The 17,810-nt window shown below is 36.7% G+C and overlaps 1 protein-coding gene across 1 annotated transcript in view; it reads left to right on the top strand.

Annotated features, from left to right (window-relative positions):
• The window catches only part of macf1b (microtubule actin crosslinking factor 1b), a 55,260-nt gene extending 39,670 nt beyond the window's left edge, over window positions 1-15,590 (top strand). Inside the window, exons 29-41 of the mRNA XM_079894186.1 lie at window positions 718-912; window positions 2,159-2,284; window positions 2,860-3,003; window positions 3,550-3,738; window positions 6,277-6,391; window positions 6,480-6,646; window positions 6,740-6,902; window positions 6,999-7,153; window positions 8,314-8,388; window positions 9,119-9,236; window positions 10,855-11,021; window positions 11,143-11,254; window positions 13,240-15,590. Of these exons, the coding sequence (XP_079750312.1) occupies window positions 718-912; window positions 2,159-2,284; window positions 2,860-3,003; window positions 3,550-3,738; window positions 6,277-6,391; window positions 6,480-6,646; window positions 6,740-6,902; window positions 6,999-7,153; window positions 8,314-8,388; window positions 9,119-9,236; window positions 10,855-11,021; window positions 11,143-11,254; window positions 13,240-13,265 (1,752 nt within the window). The 3' untranslated portion in view covers window positions 13,266-15,590. The remainder of the gene's footprint in view (window positions 1-717; window positions 913-2,158; window positions 2,285-2,859; window positions 3,004-3,549; window positions 3,739-6,276; window positions 6,392-6,479; window positions 6,647-6,739; window positions 6,903-6,998; window positions 7,154-8,313; window positions 8,389-9,118; window positions 9,237-10,854; window positions 11,022-11,142; window positions 11,255-13,239) is intronic.
• The last annotated feature ends 2,220 nt before the right edge of the window (window positions 15,591-17,810 follow it).

Genomic DNA, 17,810 nt, shown 5'->3' with positions numbered 1-17,810 from the left:
ATACCCATTCATTTTGCACAAAAAAACATTAAATAACACTTCATTTTAGCATTTACACTTCCTTTTGAGTGTCATGGCAAAGCATGCTGGGAAATAGAAATTCCAGCCCATGTTTCAGTTCATTTTAAGTTTGTCTAACTCAAAACAATGAAACAATTCAGGTTACATAAAAAAAAAAAATCATTTTGTGAACTCAAAAGAAAAAAAAAAGTTCTATATACTCATAAAAGTTAATTTGATTGAAATAATTTGTTAATTTAAGTTTACCTTATTCAAACCAGTTTATTATTTTGAGGGTTAGGGTTTAAATTGCATACACTCTTAGAAGAAAAGTTTCTATATAGAACCTTAAAGGGTTCTGTGAGGCACTTTATTTATAATCTTTTAAGGGTTCCCATCATGGGATCATATATGGATTTAGTTTTAATTCATTCATTTTATTTTAATTCATAAATGTTATGAATTAAACAGCTCATAAAAACATACTTTATCATCAGGAAAAAAAAAAAATCAAAATAACCCATTTAACATGAAAGTGTCATGCAATCATTTAAGACGATTGTCTTTATATAGAAGCTTTTTGACATAAAGGATTCTTTCAAATTGAGTCAAGAACCCTGTGGTTCTATATAGAACCCCACTAAACGTTTGCTTCTAAGAGTGTAGACTTTAGGTCTAAGCTGCTAGGTGACCCGTACACCTTCTCTGTGACTGCAGGTGTTCCAGCGTGAGCTCGGGAAGCGTGCCAGCTGTATCCGGACCCTGAAGCGTTCGGTCAGGGATCTGACACGGAGCAGCATGGCTGATGCCCACTGGTTGCAGGAGCAGATGGAGGAGCTGGAGGGCCGCTGGGAGGCCGTGTGCCAGCTCTCGGTGTCCAGACAGGCTCGACTAGAGGCGGCCCTTCAGCAGGTACCGTCACACTCCACTGCGTTGTATGATAATCAGGGAACCTTCGATCACAGAAGTTATATTTACACTGTGCATTTGGATGATACTTTTATTCAGAGCACTTACATAACATTCAAGGTACTGTAGTGTTGTCATTAACAACAAAAAAAAACCTGAAATAAAATAAACAATGACAGAAATAAAATAGATAAATTTCAACTTAAACGAAAAGAAAATAGAATTTTTGCCTTCATAACTAAATGAAACAAAATAAGTTAAGATAATCTAAAAATGATTACACTTTACTTCAATGGTCCACTTTAGACATTCTACTAACAATAAGAAACTTTTTAACTATATGTCAACTAACTCTCATTAGAGTATTAGTTGACTGTTAGGTTTGGGTTCGGGTTAGTAGTATGAGTTGACATTGTTGCAAAGTTACTTATAGACAGTTGTATAGTCTGTTGGGAGCATTAATATAAAGTGTTAGCAGATATTAATAGACAGTCTACTAATACTCTAATGAGAGTTAGTTGACATGGATTTGCAAAGTAACTTATAATTATTATGTCTAAAGTGGACCATCGAAATAAAGTTACCATAAAAATGGATAAAAACTAAATAGGCAATTTTAAAAGAAACTAATAAAATAGACAAAAACATGCAAAAAATTACTAAGATTTTATAACATTAATAAAAAAGTATAGTCTTTTTTCCCTTGAATGCGATGAATGTTACATTATCATTTACAGTTTTTTTTTTTAAATATCTCTTAATTGTCACCAAGATGTATTTGATCAAAAATACAGTACAAACTGTAATATTGTGAAATATTATTACAATTTAAAATAACTGTTTTCTATTTGAATATATTTTAAAATGTAATTTATTCCTGAGATCAGAGCTGAATTTTCAGCATCATTACTCCAGTCTTCAGTGTCACATGATCCTTCAGAAATCATTCTAATATGATGATATTTGCTGCTCAAGAAACATTTATTATAATTATCAATGTAGAAAACCGTTGTGCTGCTTCAGATTTTTGTGGAAACGGTGACATTTTATTTTTCAGGATTCTTTGATGAATGGAAAGTTCAAAAGAACAGCATTTATTTGAAATAGAAATTTTTTGTAACATTAGGCTATAATTGTCTACTGTCACTTTTGATCAGTTTAATGCATCCATTTCTTTAAACTTTTGAACAGTAGCGTACAATCAGGCATATTGATAATCCCAACATTTTGCACACTTTGTACCTCTCAGGCGGAAGAGTTTGATGTGATGGTTCATTCGTTCCTGGATCATCTTTCAGATGTTGAGAGGGTTCTGAAGTACGGAGTGCTGCCTGAGGAAGAGGAGGCTCTTCTGGCATTTCGTACATGTCATCGGGTATGGTGGACATGGACCCACTTATTACTCCAGAAATGTATACAGTGTGGTTATAGCCTGCCTTGTTGGCAGAGGCTCTTTAAACTAACTCCATCCACCATTGTCTGGTTAAGCCAGACGAAATTACAAAAAATGACAAGAAATAAAAGAAATCCTGCTGATAACAGGAGCAGTGGCATGGAGAGTAAGGTGGGTGGTGTTGGCTTTTGATGCGACCAACCTGAGTTTGAATCCGCCTTTTTCCGAACTCATTCTTCTCCCTTTTCATTTCACATCAGCTTAGACAGGTGTTTATTTTCAATAAAAATACGGGTATTTAATAGTGGGAATAAAATGTTTATTGGGTAAAGATGACCTAATAAGGCAGCATGCATTTATGATTTTAATAAATATAACCGTATACACTGAATACATTTTTATTACTGCATACTTTTTCATAATATACTACAATACACTAAGGTGCAAATAGTATCTGCCACTCTTTGCACCAAGTATAAATAGCATCTAACAACTATTTACACTATATACGCTGCCAATGTTATCATGAGTTGCATGATTGTGTCTGTGATCTGCAGGAGTCAATGAGTTCCTTGAACGATCAGCAGATGGAGCTAGAGAACATTCGCAAACTGGGTGAAGAGATTCTGTCCTCCTGTCATCCTGACTCTGTCATCACCATCAAGTCATGGATCAGTATCACAAAGACTCGCTATGAGGAGGTGAGTCAAGTTAGAGGATGAGCAGGCCTACTGGATATTAACAGTTGCAATCTGTTGACAATTAGAGTGCAACAGAAAATCTAATTCTATAGATCAATGGACTTTTACCAATAACATGCAGTGTAAACTTTCAAGGCAGACCTACCATGAGCTCTGAGATCGCTGCTAAGTGATGAAATATGGTTCTGTAAAAGTGATTTCAAATTAGGTTTTGAAAAATCACATAATTGTTGAACTCCTGCTAAAGAATTACACTAATTATAACCCTGAAACGAGCTCCGCCAATCAGAGTCTTTGTCACCCTGTAAGTGGAATGATATGATGTAAATTATATAATCAAGTCAGTTTCCTACTTACTGGTGGTACTATAAAACTATAGACAGTGAGATTATAAGAAATATATTGGACTTTTCTGAGAGTGCAGGCTTAGAATTTTTAATGTGCATGAAGAACTTTTGGCGATCACTGTTGTGTTGTTTATTTTTTACTGTTCTCAGTGTAGAAGTATATGTGTGTTATATGTACATGTGTGATTTCATGCATCAGGTCCAGATGTGGGCGAAGCAGCAGGCCGAGAGGATCCAGACCACACTGTCTGCTCTAGAGGCAGAGAGAGAGGAGGTACAGCAGTTACTGGACTGGATCTCTTCCACTGAAGAGTCTCTCACTCTAAAGGAGCAGGAGCCATTGCCTGAAGACTTAGAGATCACCGCAGAGCTCATCACTCAGCATGCGGTACTAATACCCAATAATAAACTATTCATATTAAACACCCAAAATTATAATGCTGTCCACATTAACTCACCCTCAAGTCAGTACAAACATGTATGACTACTTTCTTCTGTTGAGAAATAACTTTCTTTTATATTCCACTGAAGAAATAAGGTCATACAGTTTGGAAGACCATGAGGGTGAGTAAATGATGATAGCATTTTCTTTTTTGGGTGAACTAACCCTTTTAGAAAAGCAGATACATATTGTACATGCAGTAGTGGCCAAAAGTGATGCTCAGAGGGATATTGTTTTATTTTTACTACAAGTCTGATGGAACCATCGAAATGTGTGGAAAATATTAAAAAATATATTAGAATTTTTTTTAATTTAAATATGAGGGAAGAACAAAACACTGAACTTGGTTCATTTTAAATAATTTTTTTATTTATTTAATTTAAAAAAAATATTTGGCAAAAAAAACTGCATAGAAAAACAAAAAGCTCACAAAAAAGCATACATTGACTACAACTGTAAAAGTTGGTGGCTGTATTAAAGCACTCGAAGACAAAATAGCAAAACAAACTGACTTTAATAAAGATTCTTAGAACACTTAGGGAATTAAAACCATGTAATCCAAATCTGACACCCAACCATGAACTGACAAAACATGTCTTCTCTACATTACTTCACTTGAAGAGGTGAATGAAAACAAGTGAGGTACAGCCGATATGCGCATCTGGTCAGACTCGTACATATCAGGCAACCAGTGGGCTCGCAGCTCGCGGGAGACAAGGGCTCGACGTCATCGGGGGGCTTAAACTGCTTTCTTCCGACCGATGTGTTCTGGCTGTGCACTGGGTTTGGAGTGGGGCTGGTGACGTCACTGGACTGCGGTCAGGGGCTGGAGCCCACGTGTGCGCAGCCCACACACAAAAAATGGCCATGGCCATAATGGTCAGCGCTGTATTCTCAGGAGCAGACTCTAGGGCTAGAACGGGCTCTGGACTGATAAATTTCTCTCACCGGAACAGACTCAGCAATTTCTCTCACTGGAACAGACTCAGGAATTGCTCTCACAGGAACAGACTCAGGAATTTCTCTCACTGGAATAGACTTGGGAATTTTCCTCATTGGAAAGGGGGCTGTGGCTGGCATGCTGGTTTTCTCCTCACTCTCCACGATGGTAATCGGGGATCCATTGTGGACAAGCACCAACTCCACATAGTCCTGGAAGCTCCCGTCTTTGGGGAAAACTGCCCGGAAAAACACACAGAGGCTGGTGTCATCATAATGGACAAAAGGAACCAGATCCAAATACCTCTGTGTGTGGACCTCCAGGGACAGATCCCCCTGGGAGAGGAGGAGAATCTTCACTGCTGCTTGATCCATGTTTAGTTCAGTTCTTCTGTCAGCATTGGTTGCAGAAGAGATAAAACAGGATCTAAGTGCAGCAGTCTTTATTTAGAAATAAACTAAAATCTTCACAAAACAGAATCTCGGGAACAGGAACAAGATCAGGAACAGAACAACCAACTTAACACAATGTACACATTGACAAGACCCGACAAACACTCACAAACTGAACGGAAGTTAAATAGGGGCGATAACGAGACACACACGTCTGAACATAATGATGAAATCAAATGAATAACCATGCCAACTGATAAGGAGCGGGAAAACACAAACAAATCCATGCGGTGTGACACTACCATTTTTTAAAAACAATTTTTTGTAATATTTGAATAAAGGATAAAGGTCCATTTTCCTAGTCCAGACATCCCTTTTGGACACTACTGTATGTCTTTACTACAATCATTACTGACAGAAGGAAAAAGTTCACTTTAATAGACTTTTTTTTATAAAATTTCAAACCTGTGCATATACTTTAATAACCTTTATAAAATTAGGCAAAATCAAAGTCAGGTCCTCTTTCCATATTTTACCTTCTTTGAGCTTTAATTCACCTTTAATGATTAGATTTATGGTTGTTTTTATAATTTTAGATAACTGTGCTTATATTTCTTTGTCAAAAATGAATGAATTATATATTACCGGTATTATATGATGTTAACTTTTGATCTAAGCTTTTATTTTTTTTTAAATCCTGTTTTGTCTTGTCTTAGAAAAATCAAAAACAATTACTTGCTTTTAGTCTTAAAAATGTGTTAAAGTTAAGTAAAACTAAAACAATAAATAACACATTTGTTGTTACCTGAATTAAAATAATATAATAAAATAATAATAAAAAACTAATTTCGTTTATTATATTAACTTGATGTACTAAAATAACTTAATAATAAATAATAATAATAAAAATGACCAAAAAAACTCACAACAAGAATACTAAAAATGTAAGGAACATTTTTAATAAAAATTGGGGAAATAAAAACTAATTCAAACTATTAATAAAAACTACAATAGTATCTCAATGATATTAAAATAAAACTGACGTACATAGAGCAACAATTTAAAAAGTTCTAAAAATCGAAAAGTTCACATCAAAACAAGATGATCAAACATTTAAATAAGGTTTAAATTCAGAAAATGATGCATTTGCAGGATTTTATGGATGAGATAAAAGGGAAGATACCAGAAGTTGAAAATGCCACGAAATCCTGTAAACACAAGCTGGTTCCCAAGCAGCAGGTTTCCCCCAGTCGCAAGGCACCATCAAGTGAGTAGAGAATCAGTGTGATTCATTACTGTGATTATTGTGTGTATGCATTCAACTGTAATCTCTGTGGATTGCATTGCATGAATAGAGAGAAGAGGCATGGTAAAGCCTCCGCTATCAGTGCCTCTACCACTGGATAAACTGGACCCTCAAACCCCCTTGATGTGTCAGCTGGTGAGTCATTGGCAGAAGCTCTGGCTCCTGGCACACGGCAGGCAGAGCAGACTAGAGGAACATCTACAGAGGCTAAAAGAGGTGATCATGACTGTGCTGTAGCTTTGATAAAAGAACATGTTTGTGTTTGAATCTATACGGTTGGTCTAAGAACCTTCTCTTTGGCACATGCAGTTGGAGGAGTTTGCTAATTTTGACTTCAACATCTGGCGGAAAAGATACATGCAGTGGATAAGTCACCTCAAATCCCGGATTTTGGATGTTTTTCGTAGCATTGATCGAGATCAGGATGGCCGAATAACTCACAAGGAGTTAATCGACAATGTTCTGGCCTCTAGTAAGCGCAGTTTTAACACTCTTGGTTGCTAATTTTTTGCATCGAGGTGTTTGATATGCATGTAACTTCACAATATTTGCCTTTGCATATGGACAGAATTTCCCACCAACTCCCTGGAAATGACGGCTGTTGCTAACATATTTGATGTAAACGGTGATGGATTCATTGACTACTATGAATTTGTGAGTGCCCTCCACCCAAGCCGAGACCCTTACAGAAAAGCAATAGATGTAGACCAAATCAACGAGGAGGTATGTGTAGTTCTGTTTCATCTTTCATAAACACACTGCAAAATTTTATTTTACTTAGAATTTTTGTTTTTGATATCTAAGATTTCTTAAATCAAGATGCATTTACTTGAGAAGAAAAATTGCTTAAGATATAAGTCTTGTTTTCAAAAAAAATAAAAAAAATAAAAATTAAGTGAGTTTATGCTTTAAAAAAGAAGAAAATATCTGTCAGTGGGATTCATTTTTTTCCCAATTGAATTAAAAGTTTAGTTCACCCAAAAAGGTAAAAAATAATAATATAAGACTTTCATTCATCTTTGAAACACAAATGAAGATCTTTTAAATTAAATCTGAGAGATTTCTGTCCCTCCATTGACAGCTACACAACTACCACTTTGACGCTTCAAAAAGTTCATAAAGACATCGTAAAACTAATCCATATGAATTGAGCGCTTTAGAAGAGACTCGATCGCTTTATATGATGATCAGGTTTAATTTAGGCTTTTATTCACATAAATTGATCAGAGAACATAAACAGAAGCTCAACCGAACCTGCTTGACGTGCAAGAACAAACATTTAGCGGAAGCTCAAGCGTGCTGTGTAACGCACGAGAGTGAACCTGGTGCTGCGTAGCAAATAAGGATGAACCTCATTGGTTCTCGCACATCAAGCGAACATGCTCGAGCTTCCGTTTACCAGATCTGATGTGTGCATTGATGAATGGTTATATGTGGGGAAAAAAAGAATAAATTCAGTCTGTTCATCATATAAAGCGATCGAGTCTCTTCAGAAAATTTTGACTAAACGGCTCAATTCATATGGATTAGTTTTACTATCTATTAATGAACTTTATGAAGCGTCACAGTGGTAGTTGCTTTGACTGACAGTGGAGGGTGTTTCGAATATGGACAAAAGTTTTACCGGTTTGGAACGACATGAGGGTAATTTTTGGGTGAACTATCCCTTTAAGTTTATTTTTCTTACAACACTGACAGACATTTTTTCTTGTTTTAAGCGTAAACTCAGTTTACATTTTAATTATCAAACAAGACTTAATATCTCATGTAAATGTATCTTGATTTAATGTATGAAAATATTATTTTTTTTCCCAGAGCATTCTTATAATCTACATTGAGTTTTTCTAAGTGTAATTTGACTAACAAAAAACACAATTTTGCAGGTGAGTCGTCAGGTCTCTCAGTGCAACTGTCCAAAGAGATTTCAAGTGGAGCAAATTAGCGCAAACCGCTATAGGGTGAGTGGAAATCTATTCTAGTTTTTTGCTAGTTTCAGCCCAGTGCAGTTATCATTTTCATGTCCTGCGTCAAGTTGTTTAAATAGCAAATACATTGGCGCCCTTTTGTTCGCCCATAGCGCCCACGCGTGTACACTTTGTCATGTAGATGGTCTGCTTGCACTTTAACCTCACGCACGAGCAGATTTGTTTCCTCTTTGGAGAATTGTTCAGTTTTTCCGCTTGCAAACTCTGTCATGTAAATAGCGAATCCGCCATGGCGCAAGCACAACTGGCTTTTAAAGGGAATGGGAGATGAGACTCTGATTGGTTTATTGCACGTTACGCCCAAAACACACCCATTACTCATTAAGAGAACAGGGACAACCCTTTTAGACCATGCGCCGGGAGCGCCGACCATTTTTCCCGTCGTTAAACTAGCAAAAGTGGATTCGGACACACCCTAAGTGCACTTGCACCGTGCGCTTTAGACCATGCACTGAGATTGTTAAAATAGGGCGCATATTCTTGGATGATCCAATTACACCTGATGGTAACGTGTCTCAAAAGTGTCTTCTGTGGCCACTTGAGGGACGGATCTCTGATTTCATGACTACATACATCACTTACTACATCAAATTTTATGGTCACTGTTTACACAGAGACCAGGTGTAAATGGGGCAGCACAACTACATATTCACAGCTACATGCTTGACATGTGATTTTCATTCAAATCTGTGATTTTCACTAGTTTGGAGACTCTCAGCAGTTGCGGATGGTTCGTATTCTCCGAAGCAGTCTGATGGTTCGAGTTGGTGGTGGATGGACGGCATTAGATGAGTTTCTGGTGAAGAATGACCCCTGTAGAGGTGAATAACTTGCATTAATTCAAAATCTGCATATCGTAGATCAAATCAGTAGAGGACAATGTAGGAAACTCAGAAGTGAAGACCAGGAGATTCGGTTATATCTTCAGAAGGATTCTTTATTGAAAACGTGCTGTTGGTATAGCTGCAGTCATCAAGTCCAACTAAGGCAGTGTACATTGTAGTTTCAGATAGATTTTAGGAGGCAGTGTTTCGAAATGGACACAAAGCATCTGGGTGACGACCTTAATCAAAGCAAATGAAGTATCCAGGTATAGGAACCCGCCCCAGGCTCTCGAGTGTTACCAATCCTAATCCAATCAGCAAAACTATTCTAAGAATGGGACAGTGGCTCCAAGAGCCATTAAAGACAAAGGGTGAGAGTTTCAGTAATCTGACTCATTTGGCGTACAATAAAGAGAACAGGACTAGCAGGAACCTCTTGCTGAAAGCATTGCTTAACCGAATAATTCTTCTGATGTCATCATTTTTACCTTAAATGCTTAACACAATGTACTTCCCCTTAGTTTTTCATGTGATGTTATGTTAGGATGTAAGATCCTTAACACATTCTTAAATTTGTAATTCCACAACAACCAATATATGGGCAAGACAATATTCTTAACAGCATTGGCTGATATCATCTCCCGTTTGGTTGCTTTGGCTAATTACAAACCTGTGCACCTCTAACTCATGAATGTTGTGTGATGATCAGCCAATGAGACCCAAGCATCCTGGAAAGTCTTGCTATTTTCTTAGATTTCAAATGATGTAATAAGTAATTGTTCACTATTAATATCATATTCATTGTGTACTGTATAATTACTTTTTCCCGTGCTTTTGTAGGGGCACAGACTTTTCCGTCACTGCTTTCTTCAGTGTTTACTTTTTTAATAATATTAGTGAAGAAAAACAAGGAGAAGTTGCTACTATAAAACAAACTAAAGCACATACAGTACCATTCAAACGTTTGGGGTTGGTAAAAGAAGTCTCTTCTGCTCACCGAGGCTATATTTAGTTGATCAAAAGTACAGTAAAACAGTAATATTGTGAAATATTATTACTATTTAAAATAACTGTTTTCTAGTTGAATATATTTTTAAATGTAATTTATTCCTTTGATCAAAACTGTATTTTCAGCATCATTACTCCAGTCTTCAGTGTCACATGATCCTTCAGGATTCATTCTAATATGATGATTTGATGCTCAAAAACATTTCTCATTATTATGAATGTTGAAAACATTAAAACCATGACACATTTTCATGATTCTTTAATGAATAGAAAGGTCAATAAACAGCATTTATTTCAAATAGGTTTTATTTATTTTTGTAATTATGTAAAAGTCTTTACTGACACTACTGATAAATAGAATGCATTCTTGCTACAGAAGTAATGATTTCTTTCAAAAAACTAATTCTTATTGACACCAAACCTCTGAATGGTAGTGGATTTATTATGTATTTTAAAGTTAAAGTCCTTGAAGAACCCATATCAACCACCACAAATGAGTAATTCATAAACATATAGCCAAATATTCAAAGCTGAAATAAATTAGCATCACTATAAGCTTCTGAAAGAAACACTGACACGCATCATTTCTCCGGTTCTTCCCACACAGTAAAGGGACGCACAAACCTGAAGATCAAGGAGAAGTATCTCTCTCCAGACGCGTTCGAGGCGTCGGGTCGCAGAGGGAGTGCTAAAGGCCTGACTGTCAGCAGATCCAACTCCAGCCTGAGTTTATACAGCAGCGCTTCGGCTCCCAGCAGCCCACTGACACGCAAGGTACACCAGACAACCGCTAACTGACCGCATTCTCGGCAACAATACTAAAACATTGTAGGGCTCCTAATGTCATTGGTAGGATTTATTTTTCTGAAGTCACTCTGTTTTTGTCCTGACACAGGCATTGCTACGCAGAAGTTTCTCTGGCGAGAGGTGTATTCGACCCAGGAGCTCTATTGCTGCACTGGGGAGCGACCATTTCTGTGCCGACATCGACTCACCTTCACATTCAGGTTAAAGTCGGGTTTAAACTCAGCTCTGTCGCAGTGTGTGTTTGCCATACAGTATGCATTTGTTTTCCAGTATAAATGCCTAAAAATATTAAGGCTTGTTTTGGATTATGCTTTAAGAAATCTGGTAAGAAAATACAGTTCAAAACAGTTGAAAAAATACCCTACCATTCATTAGTGGTCAGTAGTGTTCGGTAAGTAAATAATTACATCTTCAACAGTTTAATTAGATTACTGTACTAATTACTCTCTCTAAAATGTATTGGATTACTTATTAGTTAGTAATTACTTTATAAACCCCAGATAAACCTCGACCAGTTGAACAATATGATGATAGACATGAAACTCAACCTCTTTCAAATAAACAATATACAGTTACACAAATTATTTTTGATACTAGGCTTTCATTTGATTCTTTTGTTCAGAGTACAGTTAAATCATCCTTTTTTCACCTCAGAAATATAGCAAGATTACGTCCTATGCTAAATTTCTCAGTAGCTGAAAAGCTGATGAATTCCTTTGTCATCTCTAGGATAGATTACTGTAACGCCCTTCTAGCCGGAGTCTCTAAATCCACACTCAACAAACTACAATATGTACAAAACTCGGCCGCCAGGATATTGACTGGGTCCAGGGTATGCAATCACATCACTCCAGTTTTGGAGTCCTTACACTGGCTCCCAGTCCGATTCAGAGTAGATTTTAAAATTATGATGCTGACATATAAAGCATTGCATGGCTTGGCTCCGTATTATTTATCTGAATTGTTAACTTCCTATACCCCAACTCGGAGACTGCGTTCTTCACAATCCAACTTGTTGGTTGTTCCTCAAACACGCTTACGATCTATGGGTGACAGGGCCTTTTCTTCATATGCTCCTGTCCTTTGGAATTATCTGCCTCTTGATCTTAGGGAAGCCCAGAGCTACGACATTTTTAAAGGTAGACTTAAGACTTATTTTTTTAAATTAGCATTTGATTGTTGATGTTACTTTTATTGCTTGAGCTTTGTATTGCTTAATTTGTGTACAGCGCTTTGAGAAGTTGCTTTTAAAGGCGCTTTATAAAATAAAGTTTATTATTATTATTATTATTATTATTGAACTCACCAAAGTGTGTAAATGGAGAAGGTTGCATTAAAAACGTACATTTTAACATAAAATTTTGAAGTTAAATCCACTATTTTTTTTATATAATAGGTATTTATTCTACACAGTATTTAATTAAATTACATCAGAAGTAACTAATTAAATAACAGAAAAATTAAGAGTAATCCTTTACTTTACTTTGTCAGTGGAAAAGTAATCAGATTACTTCGTGATTAATTACACCCAACACTGGTGGTCAGTAATATTTTTTTATATTTTTGAAAGAATTCTCTTCTGCTCACCAAGGCTGCATTTATTTGTTCAAAAATTTTGTAAAAACAGTAATATTGTGCAATATTATCACAATTTAAAAGAGTTTTATGTGAATGTATTTTAAAATGTAATTTATTCCTGTGATCAAAGCTGAATTTTCAGCATTATTACTCAAGTCTTCAGTGTCACATGATCCTTCAGAAATCATCCTTCAGAAAATATTAGTCATTGCTCATTAAGAATAGACCCTTTTTACATTTCCGAGGTTCTCAGAAGTGGAAGTGGAAGCAAAAGGAAAAATAAACCACAACTTTCCAAAAGAGGGAAGAAATATAGAGATAGATAACAGCAGTCAGAAGAGAGAATGATGTGAAATATGCTGTCACTCCCTCAGCCATTAGAAACACTCAAACATCAGTGTTAATTCGTTTTTGGTATTTACTGCCAAGGAAATATTGCACAAAGTATAGCGTTCAAAGTATAAATTCCATTGGATTTCCTTTCAGTGTGAATCCTGTTTTTACTGTCTAAATTTTATTGTCACCTTGTAAACTTCTGCGACCTGCCTATTTATTTTTATCCTCTTATTAGTACATTATGAATCATTTTGTGATTTGTTTTCTGTAGAAGAGGCAGAAAGACCGCCAACATGACCACATCTTGTCCCACACCATGAGATCAACCACAGACAGACAGGCAGGCGTTCCTTGCTGTTCTGAACCCCAGGATGGACAGAAAACCACCCCAGCAGGCCTCAGATCAGTGAACACATTAGGACAGTTTGCTCATCACGAGCTCCGCTGCACTAGTGCTCTGAGGTGTGTTACACCATCAGTTTCCTATCATAACATGCCTTGATTTGTTACCTTCACAGACTTTGTTTTTACTAAATGAACTCCCTGCTGTCCAACGTGTTGTCTCCTCCTTTGTCGCGGCTTGTGACACTGCTTTGAGTGTAATGAGAGACTGCTAGAATGTTTTGCATGGGTTTTGAACAGCACGATGTCCATAGTCTCTGAGAGCAATAGCTTGTGTAGTGCTTTACACAACATACATGCGCTGAGGTCTTTATTTTCTGTAGTTGCTCGCTGTTGGGGCAAATGCTTAATCTTACCCTGCATCCTCAAGAGTAAAACCACTGCCTTTTTATTAGTTTCACATAAAGACACCCCACAGTTAGTGATGCAAAATACAAACCAAAAACAAACAGATGTCTGTTGTCTTATGGTTTAGGCTTTATGATAAGCACTGCTTTGGGGGTCGATGTTATTGTTCTGTGTAACTGTGGCTATTATATCCTCAGGTTTCAAGTGCTAGAATACTTAAGGGTCTAGAGCATGAATTTAAAGACCACATGAAATATACTCATATGCCCCGCTAATATCACCTGACACCATAAGCAACAGCAAGTAAATAATAATTCACGGTGGTGAATGAGGCTATTGGATTTTTTATTTTTAAAAAGCGAAGAGCCCATCAATATGTCCTACCTGAAGCTCCTGTTTTAATAGAAACTATTGCTGCAAGTCCTCCTGGGACGGTCTTCATTAATGCTACTCAAAATGTGTTTAAACTAAATTTGTACAGTCAATATTCTTATTATATTTGAAAAAATAAAAACTGCCTTGATTCTTTAACTAAAGGCTTTAATACTAGAACTTTTATCCAGATTTTTGAAAATCAGAAAATCGCGTTGTGTATGATGGGCACAGACTCAGATTCAGTCTTCATATCAAACATGTTTTGAGCTGGTTTTAGAACACACATTGTTTTCATTTGTCACGCCTCTCCTTGCAATGAAACGCATGAAAGTTTCTGTGTAAAAGTCTGGTAGTGATCCTCAGTGATTTAGTGTATGATACCTAGGCTCTGTTTACACCTGGTATTAAGATGCGTTTTGGTCGATCGGATCCAATTGGTCGAAAATCCAGAGTTTCCTACTGATAATTATGACTTGGTGGTGTAAATACAATCATTCCAACATGACTTGAATGCAAAAAAACCTGCACTCGTTGAGTCATTTCATGAGGTCTTTAAATACTTGATTGTTTCTATTGTGAGCTTTGAGTCTGTTTAGGAATGTCCTTTAGCATTTGATTGTGTTTACCACATATTTCACGTCCCAGTGTCTGTAAAATGTATATTAGTGTATTTCCAGTATATATACACCTATAGAGTATTTGTTTTGTTCTCCCCTAAAAATGTTTTGGTTTTGTACTATCATGCCACCAGTTGTAATAACTTCCTTTGAGGATATGAAAGTGTAGGTCTCAATGAGATTACATGACATAAAACCCTACCGCAAATGCTCCTTTATCAGTGCCGGCTTATTTTTGACTTTTATTTGAGCCAAACAAATCCACATTGATATGACCTGCTTTTCTATTGTGTCCTGCTCAGGGCAAAGTCTGCTGTATTCATTATTTGCCTTAAACCTATTTGTGAATTGTCATGGGTTGAATTCTTATACCATTGTACCAAGTGTTATGGATGTAGCATTTGATTCAAATTACATATCAAATATGTGTGTCTTTTAATTTTGTGCATATGCAGTTCGGTTCTCTTAATTTTGGAGAGTTAAAATGGGTTTTGAGAGTTCAGGATTACAGCATTTGAGTTATTTCTTGGCAGGTGAAATTGATTATTATCTATGCAAAATCCATTTGACACTCAAAATCCATTTCATTTCCTTGATTATTCATGTTCATCTTATAAATGCTGGTTTATATAATCCATTTCTTGAACACTAGAAAGAGATCCTCTTCTGCTATGCACCTGCTATTATTGTACTGTAAATCTCTGAGCCTGTAAATAATGGTAGCATTATGGTTTCTGATCTTGTAAAATAAGGTTACATACTGTAGAATTTGTGTTCAGCACTGCATTACTTTTAGGGCCTAGTTGTGGAGTGACACTAATTATGACATTTCTTGTGATTACAAATCTGTTCAAATAAAATGTTTTATAGAATGTTGTGTATAAAATGTCTATAAACTGCTTTGTACATTTTTGCAAATGCAGCACTCGAAGAAACGTTTGTTACACTTTATTTTAACATGTCCTTGTAGCAGTGTAATTATACATATAAAGGAATAGTTCAATTAAAAATGAAAATTCTATCATCATTTACTCGCCCTCAAGTTGTTTCAAACCTGTATGAATTTATTTCTTCTGCTGAACACAAAAGAAAATATTTTGAAGAATGTCAGTAACCAAACAGTTGATGGACCCCATTGACTTCCATCTTCCATCTTGACTTCATCAACTCTCTGGTTCATTCTTCAAAATATCTTCTTTTGTGTTCAGCAGAAGAAAGAAACTCATACAGGTTTGGATCAACTTGAGGGTGAGTAAATGATGGCAGAATTTTAATTTTGGGGTGAACTATCCCTTTACGTAAGGTTACTGATACATTTATCTCCCTAAATACAAAAAAAGAAAAGAAAATGAAGTGAATTAGAAAGGTTAAATGAAGAAATGACATGAAGATACACATATTTAGATGTGTTTACCCACCTCACAGGGAACGTTCTGGCAAGGTTCTCTCAAAGTTATGAAAAAAACATTCAAGTAACATTAACAGAACATTTTTTTAAAGTGTTCTCAAAATGTTAGCACAAAAACATTATTTAACGTTATTCATTGAACATTGTTTTTCTTTAAATGTCTTGGACGTTCATCTAATGCTTTTTAAATGTTTACTTTTGGTTACTTTTGTATGTTCTCTGAACATTCTTCAATGTTCATAACATTCATAATGTTTGCGAAATGATCAAATAAAATGTTTTCAAAACATAAAAAAAAAACCAGACATTTTAAATGTTCAGAGAAACATACATATATCTTAATGGGAACATTAGCAAAACAGAACATATTTTTGTTAGCTGGGTAGACAACTAGGGTTGCAAGTTCCTCTTCAGTCAGTCAGTCGGCGCCACGTCGAGACCGATGAATAGGAATCTCGCTAGAGAGGCCAATCTACTTAGAGTGAAACTAAATGAGCCAATGCACATTGGCATGCAATCATTTGCATCAGCTGTTCAGCCACGCAGCGCGGGTATATAATGAGCAGAAGGTGTGATTGCACTTCAGCTTTTTGCTTCGGAGCCGAGCGTTTTGATGCTGTTCTCTTCAGTGAGTGTCTATAAATGAAATGAGCGAGCTCTCCAGGAGGATCTCTCATGTCTGGTGCGGGCAATACAGCGCAGCAGGGTCGACTTTTCTCTCTCTCTCTCTCTCTCTCTCTCTCTCTCTCTCTCTCTCTCTCTCTCTCTCTCTCTCTCTGTCTTTTTGTGTTTGTGTTTGTCACTGAGCAAAACAAAAAGGCTGTTCTTACAGCTGGTATGGTGCACCAAGAGTGCTGAAAAGCCATTTTTACGTCTGGTAAGATCGCTGTGAGAGAGAGAGACAGCGCACGACAGGCTGCACACTTCCCTGTCTGTGTTCACGGCGACCGTTCCTCTTGCGTGCTTCAGCACCAAGGAGAGCAGAACCCCTGAAAGAGCTTACATGGGTGGAGCGCGTCTTTTTAAAGATGTCACTCTACCTGTGTGTTTCTGGATGTTTGTTCCATGTTCCATGTTTGTCTCTTATCCTGCCGACTACACCAAATTGTAGTGGCAAACAATTTTACATCACTGAATATTAGACAAACGTGCCAATTGTCTTTAAAGATTATTTATTCCCTTACAAGGAAAGGTCAGCAATCATACAGTCGTACAGAGTGGCTGCAGAGTGTGACAGTGAATGGAGGACATCCTTCCTCCTTTATAGTTGTGACTCCCTCTATGTCATCAGAGTGAACTAACACATTGTTGCATCCTCCTTTTTCTATAGTTGTTACTTCCTCTATGTTATCAGAGTGGCTAAATGAACAACGTCCCATAATTAACACATTTTTGCATCCAACTACCCTTGAGTAAAGGCCCTTTCTCTCAGTCATACATTAGTCACACATTTCTCATTGTCCAGTCATGTTTTCTAAGATTCTATGCTTTAAAGATTATGCAAACATATAGAACATATTACATTTCTTCCATAGGTCGTTACCTGGGATCGCGGGATGGTCATGAACGCAGCATCGTGTGTCTGGGCATTGAACATGATGAAGCAGCATTCCTGGATGAGTCATGTACCCATTGTGGGAAGGTGACAATCTCAGGAGCTTCGGTCGAGACTCTCGTTCCTGCAAAGGGGCA

Source organism: Squalius cephalus (genome assembly GCF_949319135.1).
Source record: "Squalius cephalus genome assembly, chromosome: 15".
NCBI lineage: Eukaryota > Metazoa > Chordata > Actinopteri > Cypriniformes > Leuciscidae > Squalius > Squalius cephalus.
The sequence above is the reverse complement of the archived record's forward strand: the minus strand, read 5'-3'. Positions and strand labels throughout refer to the sequence as shown.